Source organism: Passer domesticus, chromosome 10 (genome assembly GCF_036417665.1).
Source record: "Passer domesticus isolate bPasDom1 chromosome 10, bPasDom1.hap1, whole genome shotgun sequence".
Lineage (NCBI taxonomy): Eukaryota > Metazoa > Chordata > Aves > Passeriformes > Passeridae > Passer > Passer domesticus.
This window is the reverse complement of record NC_087483.1, coordinates 24,199,876-24,210,885: the sequence shown is the minus strand read 5'-3', so window position 1 is coordinate 24,210,885 and position 11,010 is coordinate 24,199,876. Positions and strand designations below refer to the sequence as shown.

Below are 11,010 nucleotides of genomic sequence, written 5' to 3'. Positions count from 1 at the left end.
GGGCGGGCGCGAGTGCGCTGGCGCTGCCCGCGTGCGGCGCCGCAGCCAATCCCGACCGCCGGGGGAGCGCGAGACCCCACCCACCCCCCCCCAACTCCTCCCCACGCCGTTGCCAGGGCAGCGCGCGGACTCGTCGGGACGGGTGGCGGCCATGAGCGGGGTGCTGGACGTGCTGTGGGAGGACAGGGATGTCCGCTTCGACATCTCCCCGCAGTGAGTGTCCGTGGCCGTGTCCCGACCCGGCCCTGCCCTCACAGCGGCGCTCCGGGGCCCGCCCGGCGCCGGCAGGCGGGCGCTTGGGCTCTGCCTCCGCACGCTGAGGCCGACCGCCGGCGGGAGGGCCCCAGCGTGGGCCGGGAGCGCCCCCGTGTGGCGGCGGCGGGGGAGGAGCGACTTGGCCTGGCGGAGCGGAGCGGGGCGGGCAGAGCTGGCGGCGTGGGGTCCGCACGCCGTTTCCAAGCTATAAAGAGAGAATAAAAGAAAAGATTGGACACTGGAGGATTGAGGGAAGGGTGTGTACTTTTCTCAACTGAGCTTTTTCTAGCCCTGAGAAGTACAACCAAACTGAAGGCGTGTGTCTGCGGGGACGGGGCCACTCCTGTTACCAGGGCTTGGCATCCTCCGCAGGGAGCGGGGCGGCGGCCCTGCAGTATTTCACCAAATTCGTATTTTAATAATACTTTTTGTTTCTGTCGTGCCATACATGCAGAGTTTTGGCCGCTTTTGACATCACGACTAAAATACAGCAAAAATTCACGCTGCATTGGTTGTTATGTAATTAAGTGGTTAGATCAGTTAAATAAAGCAAAATAATAATATAAACAGATAAATAGAAGACTTCACCAAAAAAACCCAAACAAACGAAAAACCAAACCACACCCTTTGTGGGAATTTAGCAGAGCATTTCACATATCCTTATACATCTGATATTTCCTTTGCTGGCATCTCTTCTTTCCTGAGCCTAGCTCCACTCCTTATGACCTGAATTTACATAAAGAGGCAAAAAACTCTATCCCCTAAAAATTACATTAATGCAAATGGGGTTTTTTTTTGTTTTGGTTTTTTTTTGGGTTTTTTTTTTTTTTCTTTTTCCTCCATTTTCCACACACTTTATCCTTATTTTGGGGTATAGGTTTCATGGTCACACTTTCTATATAATATATTTATATATTTATGTTTATTATTTAGTTATAATTTAGTAATAAACATATTAATATTTTTCATCCATGAGATGTAGTGACAATTTCAGGTGTGTAAAGTTGATTTGTATGTATGTGTGCATGTGTGGATTTTTCATTACATGATGTACTGAGCAGAAAACAGAGGAAAGTGAAGCAGGGAAATAAAAATGACCTTATTTTTGGAAGATAAATCTTATTATTTGCCCTTTTTTTTAGACAAATGAAAATGAGACCTGGAGAGGTCCTTATAGACTGCTTAGAGTCTGTTGAAGATACCAAAGGAAACAATGGAGACAGAGGTAACTGCATATTCAGGGAAATTGTGAACTTTCTGCTCTTTAACCTGTGTAGGTTTATGAAAGCCCTGTCAGGTTCCCATTGAACTCTGTATCAGTGCTCTGTTGCACAGAAGAGATCCTGCTTATTTCTCAGATCTGCCTTGGAATGTTTTTTTAAAGTTGTAGGAACATGATTCCTGTCTCAGAATTTGCTTAGAATTGAAAGCCTGGTGGGAATAATCCATTTATAAACAGTGTGGTGCTGTTCTGCTGTAATCCTCTTTAATGCTTAGCTTGTCCCACCCTGTTTTTAACTGAATCAGTAAGGAATACCTAGCAGGCAGGGGCTGAAGCTGCCAGCATGCTGCATGGCCCTTCAGGGGGGTTGGACGTGCTGCTCTCCAGGGTCCAGAGTGGAATAAATTAGCATATGGCAAAGGGGTGAGGTTTTTCATGAGTCCTGCTGTGATAGTTAACTCACTGCCTTCCCTTCTCCTCCCCAGAGCAGTTCTGCACTAATTGTGTCTACATTTTTATTATAAGCATCTGGATTGGAATCAATAACTGTTCTTGGTTTGATTTTGAGGAATGCTGGTATTTATTAGAGGTTCTTTAATTTCTTCCTTGTTGAATTTTCTCTGCTAGCATTTTAAGCATTTAAGTATTTAGTGCTTTAGTGATTTTTCTGGTGGGGTGTCCTGTGCTTGTCTTCTTTTTCTTCTCAAGGGAAATGAATATCCTGTTATTTCAGAATATTTCATTTAATGGAATTTATTTAGATTAAAAATAGCTACACTCTTTATCTCCAGGCAAACTGCTTGTGACAAATTTGCGGATCATTTGGCGCTCACTGTCGTTGCCCAGAGTCAACCTCTGTAAGTATTACCTTTTGTTTCCTTTCTGGTGGCTTGCTATTCCTTCACAAAGTATTGATTTCAGTACAGAATACTGAAGTATAGCTGTGTTGCTCTGGAAAGTCTGAAATAAACTTGTTACTAATGAATCTCTTTATAATGTAGGAATGCAATGATAATTCATAGCAAAATAGTAAAATTCAATAGTCTGTGTTAATTTATCAGAAAATAAATTAAATTCATTAATTTCTTGAGACATATTTTTCATTTGGCCGATGTATAATACCATAATGCCATCTGATTCATGTGCTTTTTTAGAAGAAGTTTGAGCTTCATCATACATTGCTTTACTTGTAGCTCTTGTTGCCACCTGTTTATTCACATTCTGCATTTCTGTATTTATTCCCCACAAGTACCTGCCTTTCCAGTTTAAGAATTGTAAACTCTGAATAAATTCATTTTAACTGTGTGAGTTTAAACTGTATGAGCAGTGAGATGTTTGCTCATATTTAATTCAAAGAGCTGAACCAGGGGCAGGATGCAGTTACTTTGTACATGAATTATTTCCAGTGCTCAGTGTGAAATTCCCTTCTGTGGAAATACTTACTGGATTGGTTGGTACACTGAGCAGCCAGACTTGGTCCTGATTTGAGAACAGCACTTGACCAAAGAACCTTCCAAGATCCTTTCTAGCTTAAATTAGTCTTCAGGGTTGTGATGAGGACCCAGGGTATTAACCACAAGGTGTAATTCTCATACATACCGTCCAAAGCTGCACTAAAAAATCCAGTAATATATTTTGTAATTTTGACTCTTATTTTTTCTTGTTCTAAAAACAATGTTTTTTTCTCCCTTGACTTTCAAGCTGTCGGTTACAACTGTGTTATAAATATAACAACAAGAACTGCCAACTCAGTAAGTTCCAAAAAATACTTTTTAAAATAATAAAAGAAGCTGTAATTAGTTGCTTATACTTACTGCACTATATCAACAATAATCTGAAAGTTTACTTGCAAGAACAGTAAAGAATAGTAATAAATAGTAATAAAAGTTTTGTTTTAAAAGTGGAGAGCTCTCAAATACATAGCCTGAATGGAATTGCTTGCAACTGTGAAGCTGTTTGTTTGACCTGCCACAAAGAACTAGCAGGAAGATGAAGTAGATTTCCTGGGCAATCATATGGTAACAAAACCAAAAATACAGTTTCAGTCATGATATTGCAGATGTAGAGCAGGCAGGCTGCATTAGTTTTCCTGTTGATGGAACTGCTAGTTGGTCAAAAAGAAAAATAAGTTCAGTTGAAGACAGCAGTGGATTAGTGGTAGAATCAGGATTACACCTCTATAAACACTATCTTAGACAATATCTGAAAATTATTTATGATTTGTACAATCAAGCTACTATTTTGACAAAATGTAAAATTTCATTTTTTCCTTACAGAAATTACGAGGGCAGACAGAAGCTCTGTATATATTGACTAAATGTAACAATACTCGGTTTGAGTTCATATTTACCAATGTTGTTCCTGGAAGTCCCAGACTCTTCACTTCAGTTATTGCTGTGCACAGGTAGTGTGCTTAAAATAGTGTTTGATCAAGGACTCCAATATGGGGGATTACAACTGCTGATAGACACAGTATATGACTGCCCATATTCAACATTCAGAAAACTTTCCCAAAAGAGAACAATCTCTGGAAGGAAGGGGGAGAATGATCACAAATTTTAGTAGGTAGCTGAACATCATAAAAATGAATGTGTATTTATACTTTATTGATCACAATTTATACACCTCATGTGTATAAACTATCTGAACAAATAAGAGTATAAAGGAGCTAATTTTAGTGTGCATTTTCTAGCTACAATTTCTGTGTGCAGTAATTTCCTATAATTTCAGACCATGTAAAGGAAATGAAGAGTTAAATCTGGTCAGAATTCTTCATTGACTACAAAAAAATGTATGCTTCCCACCTAAAGACAAGTCATCTGAATGAATGCGTGCATAATACATAACCATGGGTTATGTCTATTTAAGAGCTATAGAATACTGTCATATATATTGGATGTTTGTGATTTAACTGGCACTGAAAAATAAAGGATTGTTAGTGTCCATGCTATGTATATCATGGGACCCAGAGAACTCAGGCTTTGCAGTAGAGGCTGGGTGATGAGTGTCTTAAGGGAAAAGAAAAAATAGTATAGACATGAACACTGCAGGAGATCAAAAAGTCATTAAAAACCTGTGTTAAGTTTAAAGATAATTTCATTAAGGAAAGCTGGAATATACTTAATTATGTTGAAAAAGTTTTAATAGTACTCTCACTTTTGTGCAATGTGGTGATAAGAAAAGCTGAAAATAAACATTTCATATCTGTACTGAAACAAAAGGCGAAGATGGCAGAAAAACAGAACTATGTATGAACTAATACATATTTTATATTTTTTGCAGAGCTTATGAGACTTCCAAAATGTATCGTGATCTGAAGCTGAGAAGTGCATTGATTCAAAACAAGCAACTGAGATTGTTACCACAAGAACAAATATATGATAAAGTCAATGGAGTTTGGAATTTATCAAGTGACCAGGTAAAGAAATAGAATACATTGACTATAGAAAAGTTAAAATGTTTCAGCTTTCATCTAGCAATTGTACTATAGTTTTGTAACCTCCAAGGAATTACCCTTAATGCTGCTCATCAGCTGATGCGTGCAGAGAAACTGATCCTATATATTTGCTACTGACTACAACAGAATCTCCTTTTGGTAACCTGAATTCTACATGACCTGGCTAATATTCCAGGAGCTAGATATACAATTTTTGTTAAAAATATATATTTAGGAGCCTAAAGCTCTGTATGATACTGAAAGAAAACCATGTTTCTGAAGTGCTCTGCAGAATATTTGTATGTTTACATGCAGCTTTGACTAAACAGTAGTAAGATTATATTGTCTTTTGATTAATGAAAATTGAAAATACTGGCAGGGATTCTGTGTCTTAAAAAAATATAAACTTAAAGATAAAAATAGAAAACATTTATTATTTTACAGGGCACTAGTTGCAAGCATTTCCCGGAGCAGTGAAACAAAACAGGAGCTGATATTTCTGTCTGTGCAGTTTTAATCCAGAATAGAAATATGATCCACTCTGACAAGCTAAAAAGTTCTTTCCTCTGCATTCCCTTGGCACACACACATCTCCTCAATTACCTAAGTTTAACCCACATGCCTTTATAGTTACGCTTCATGCCAATTCCAGATCTGTACAGTTAATAACGCTCTCAGATGCTTCATGTACTCCCATGAGGCTGGCTGGGCTGTGACTTGATCCAGCTTTGCTGCAGTAGTAGGCACTCACAGCTATTTTCATTACTCAGGTTCTGGAAGCCTGCTTCCTTGCAATCAATAGAAACATTTCAATTGGGTTTGGCAGGGAAGAATCAGACTTTTAGTAAATGTAATAGGAAGCTGTATCTTGCTTATAGATAAATGGATAGCAGTAGTCATCATGTTTGGGAAAAAAAGCTCTGTACTTAAAGCAATTCTAACATAACTTCTCTTTAATAGGGAAATCTGGGAACATTTTTTATTACTAATGTGAGGATAGTTTGGCATGCAAATATGAATGACAGCTTTAATGTCAGCATACCATATCTACAAATCGTAAGTATCTTACACAACCATTTTCAAAATGAAACAGCATATGCTCACATCCTTGGTTAAAACTCCCAGCTTACCAAAGTTTTATTTCATATCCTTCATTCAGAGAGGAATTTAGTCTTTCTAGCATCAACCACAGGGTATATTTTCTTTTCTGTCCAGATTAGTTGGGTGATTTCCTGGGCAGGTACAGGTATTGAAAATGGCTTGTATTTCAAACTTTTTAATATTTACTCTGATGCTTCATGGCACGTACATACACTGGGATTAATGATCTGTGAACCTGATGTTCAGAAATTTACTGTTACCATTGTTATCACTTCTAATAAAACACTTTTCCCTGAGGTTTCAGGGGTTCAGATTTGTAATGGTAAATGGGAGGGAATGCTGGTAGCCAAGCTTCCAGAGTCTGTAATTGTAATTATTACACTGTAAAAGAACAAATTGAAACAATGAGATTTTTATCTAGTAATTAGAAAATTTTTAACAGTGTTATACCTCTTTATCATTAGCGTTCAATAAAAATGAGAGACTCAAAGTTTGGCTTGGCACTTGTGATAGAGAGTTCTCAGCAGGTAAGAAGCTTTAAAAGCCTTTTTCTATTAATTATGTGTTTATTATACATATATACAATATTTCTCTAGGTGCAATATCTTTATATACAATATTTCTCTAATTCTGAAATGTCATGGGTTTACTTTTAAGTTACATAGAGCATTTCTTCTGTGTGGCATTTTGAAAACTTTAAGAAAGTTCTCTTTGCACTGCTTTAAGTGTCTGTTATGGTCAATGTGGCTATTGGGAGTTACAGTTTCTCTAAGCAGCAATAGGCCAGCATGATTAACTTGTAACTGTCAAATACACTGTCTTCTGACAGATTATCTTTGGGATCTAATTAATTCTGTACTTAATTAAGACTACTCTTTTAAATATTTTTCATTATTTCTGTGTATCTGAAAGCTTCTTTAATAACATCCTCAAGATCTAACCGACTCAACATTTGCTGAGGGGCTGGGAATAAATCATTAATACATTTGTGAATTTGTCCCACCCTTGTTTGCTTGTGTTTTTCTGTATAAGGAGTTTGTTCCCCTTTTATATAATGGGCTAATGGTTAAAAGCTTACCTACCTCATAGAGAAGCATTGTCATTGTTTTTATTTCACCCATAATTCAAGTTTTCTCAGCAAGCTGAAAATGTCTATCATTAAACTGGAAATCATTATCAAGGAGAAAAATATGTTTAAAAAATAACACTAATAAACAGATATTGTCTTTTTTTCTCTGTTATATAGAGTGGAGGATATGTACTTGGTTTTAAAATCGACCCTGTAGAGAAACTACAGGAGGCAGTGAAAGAGATTAATTCACTTCACAAAGTTTATTCAGCTAATCCTATATTTGGAGTGGATTATGAAATGGAAGAAAAGGTACTCCATTTATTTATTTTAAATTAAATACAATACTGGGTTAACAATAATAAAAATATATTAAACATATTAGATACGTAAATTTACTTACTACAGTGTTACAATTTGCAGCCTCAACCCCTTGAAGACCTAACAGTGGAGCAGGTTCCAGATGATGTAGAAATAGAAGCTGATGAACATACAGATGCTTTTGTGGTAAGCAGCTCCACAAAAAAAAAAAACAGAAAAACAGAATCCTTCTTGTTTGGTTATTCAGATTTAAGCAATGTACAGCTGTAATTCTCTGTTAAAGATAAGCTGCAACTGCACTTTCTATATTTAAAACACATCAACATGCCTTTTATTAAACATCTTGATTATTACAGGAATTTATTCTGTATATGAATTTTTAATTTAAGAACAGACTTACTCAAAATAAATAGTAGTAGATGTTAAAACAAATAATTGTATGTGGTTTCTCAACACATTAAAATTGGGAGTGGCTTGGCAATCAGCAGTACAATATAATCGGATACATTATGTTGAAACAATAATTCACCTTCTCTTAAAACAGATGAATAGATGGTGATATCTATATGCTCAACATTTATCTAAGATTTAAACTTGGAATACTTTTAGAAAGGCAGCAATAATTTTACGTAATTATGTCTCCCAGTATTTTGGAAAACTTACTTTAAAATGAATTAGGTTGCTTGATTGACCCTCTTTCAACAAATTTCCAAACTTAGTATGCAAACCAGTAACACTTGGTTCCATGATTGACTGCAAGGGTAGGTGGCACATGTTTTCAAGTGGTAGCTCTGATGCATTGACCAATCTCTGAAATTTGATAAATTAACAGGCCTAGCAGGAATGTTATTTCCACTCCTTTTAATTTTGCAGCCTCTTACTAACACAGATAAGCTCTTGTTTTTTCCTTTCCCTCTTTCCTAGCTTTTTGGCTTATTTCTTTTCCTTTTTGCACATTTTTATTCAGTCTTCAGCATATTTGAAGACATACCTTCTCCTTAATGGAGATCTGTTTGCTCTATTGGTGCCTTTGTCACCTGAGCTAAATAACTGTGCTTTGTATATTCTCAAACAAAAACTGGAAGCTGAAAATGGTTAGAAAGTTGTTGCTGTAGAGACACAGGTTGCCCAGGATCCGAGGAGCAGCTGCCCACCAATATTCCACAATCCTTGATGCTGCAGGAAAGCACTTTCTTTGCTGACCCTCACCAGTCCACAGGGGCAGCTGAAGCAAGACTGGGGTCTTTTTGGATGTAGAACCTGCTGATCCAGAGATTTCTAGAGTGTGGATATTTTCAGAGATGTGATATTCCTAGGAGTTTGAGCCTCAATTTCCACCCACACAGAATAGGAAAGATGGTATCTCTTTCCCACATCTCTGTTTATGGAGTTGTTCTGTTACTCTGTGTTCTTTTCTTAGATGGAATATAATGTCAACTGAATTTTGATATTATACATTTTAAGCTAGTTTTTGATGTTGAATAGTAAAAGGTGCTGCACATGAGGCAAAAAGATACCAGGATGCTGTCAGTTTGTCTTCATATTAATATTCCCTATAAAGTGTTTGTCAGTGTAACAAAGGTAATACAAAAATGTTGCCATTTAAAAAGTCTGTGTTTATTATGATGGAAATTTCAGAGGTTGGTATTTAATGAAAAATACCATAATCCAGTGGTATCTAATCTATAATCCAAAACAGAAAATTCTCTTGGAACCCTTTTGTAAATTATTTTAACATAGAAGTAAAACCCATATAGACTGGATTCTTGTGGAAGACCTACTCAATACAGTTTTGACCCCAAGGAATTATTAGCAGATGTGGTTTTTAGACTTCTGTTTTCATGGTTCTTTTTTGTTTTCCTTTGCAGGCTTACTTTGCTGATGAAAACAAGGTAAGGAGATACTTTTTCATATTATAAAATTCCTGTTGATAAAATGGGATAATGAAACTAAAAAGTGCCTTCTGCTTTATTTTCTCTTATATGTCACGTATTCAAAAAGCAACATGATCGGGAGCCTGTTTTTTCAGAAGAACTGGGACTTGCAATAGAGAAGCTAAAGGATGGATTCACACTCCAGGGACTCTGGGAAGTAATGACCTGATTTAGATTGGCACGTTTGTTTCCTAAGCAGGGAAAAACTCTCGGTTCTTGCTGGATTTAGATCTGTAGAAGATAATTTAGAAATATCAGAGTAGCAGAGAAAGAACACGCCAAAGCTAAAGAGCAGGCAAATATTATATAATAAGCCCTCAGGCTATGTCATAAAAGCACGGTCACTCAAAAACCTTGTATGCTTTAGAGCTGGGCATTTCCTGTGTTGCCTGTCCAAGCACGGGCGAGAGCCGCTGTGCGGGAAGCGCTGCCCCTGCAGGCCCCGTGCCGGGCACGGCTGTGCCTGTCACACTGGGGGCACCGGGGCTCTAGAGCCGTTTGACACACTGGTAACCTCCACTCTTTTCAGGACTGCCCTCTTTCTCCCTGCCCTGACAACACAGATTGGACCATGGTGTTTCAGACACCATTTTATGGCAGGTAGCCACCATTCTTTTTATAACTTCATGGCTTCTTTGTTTGTGTATTGCCCTTTGGCTGCCAGGACCAGGCACTGCTTGCCATTTTACACAGCACTATGTCAGAAGAAGTCTCTTCTTTTCTGCACATGGAGACCACTGCCTGAGACAGGGCAGTGTGGGGTATGCAGTTTGATGCTCAGTTTTAAGTATTCATGTATTTATACAGAGTGATGTACTTTCCCATAATGATTGTGTTTGAATTACATTTCCATAACTTGTTTAATGATTTGCAACACAGAAATACCATCATAAAGAGAACACTTTGTATGTAGGCATATTGGCTGTGTTATTGATAGCTTTCAGCAAAAGCAGTTCTGTTCCAAATAATAGCTTTCATATATCATAATTTTGCTAAATGTTCAGCATGTATTATTCCAAGTATTTAATTGTAGTCCAGATATCCTCTTACAGTTGTTGTTTGTTTGTTTTTGCTAGAGCACTTTTTAAAGCAATGATCTAGAAAACAGGGCACATGCAAATAGCTTCAGTGTGTGAGTCATTAGACCTTTTATGATGTTATGTGTTACAGAGAAATGAGTCATTTATTGTTTAAAGGAAGACACAGCTGTTACGTTTTCTAGTGAGATAAAACCTCTGTGCTGTTTTCTATAAATGGAAAAAGTCAAATGAGCTGTCCTCTCAGCTGTTGTTTCAGCAGCTGACTGTTAAAGTAACTGTGGTGCAAATGTAGTACTGGTGTTTGTAGAAAATCTTTCAAAGTATACTTTAATGAAATACAACCTATATTGAAAAGCAGTCATTACTTCAATAAACTTTGATAATATTATATATTGTTGTAAATCTTGTATTCAAGTAGTTGTATTTTGTATTTTGATCCTGTTTCCATTACATTCAAATAACATTTTACCATATGGGTGGGGACTTCAATTTGAATTATTTTGGAAAGCAAAACTTTACCTGAAAAAACGCATATTTTATGTCTAAATGGTAGTGTTTGATTTAAAACCAAATGGCTATTAAGAAGCAGCCCAAAATTTCGAGGCCTTAATATCTGAAGAAATTGTATATGT

At 37.2% G+C, this 11,010-nt stretch overlaps 1 protein-coding gene across 1 annotated transcript; it reads left to right on the top strand.

Moving 5' to 3' along the window:
• Nucleotides 1–81: 81 nt before the first annotated feature.
• On the top strand, nt 82–10,768 carry BBS5 (Bardet-Biedl syndrome 5). Its single transcript, XM_064434534.1, has 12 exons — nt 82–213; nt 1,398–1,480; nt 2,269–2,334; nt 3,179–3,228; nt 3,754–3,881; nt 4,760–4,895; nt 5,874–5,969; nt 6,479–6,541; nt 7,261–7,395; nt 7,507–7,590; nt 9,273–9,296; nt 9,406–10,768. The coding sequence occupies exons 1-12, from the start codon at nt 152–154 to the stop codon at nt 9,505–9,507; spliced, it is 1,029 nt and encodes a 342-aa protein (XP_064290604.1). The 5' UTR covers nt 82–151; the 3' UTR covers nt 9,508–10,768.
• The last annotated feature ends 242 nt before the right edge of the window (nt 10,769–11,010 follow it).

What these genes read in the sequence shown, in the direction of transcription:
- BBS5 (XM_064434534.1), top strand. Translation starts at nt 152, where the DNA reads ATGAGCGGGGTGCTGGACGTGCTGTGGGAGGACAGGGATGTCCGCTTC. An exon ending in AGGAAACAATGGAGACAGAG is followed by an intron (nt 1,481 to 2,268) that starts GTAACTGCATAT and finishes CTTTATCTCCAG; the next exon opens with GCAAACTGCTTGTGACAAAT. An exon ending in ACTTTGCTGATGAAAACAAG is followed by an intron (nt 9,297 to 9,405) that starts GTAAGGAGATAC and finishes GTATTCAAAAAG; the next exon opens with CAACATGATCGGGAGCCTGT.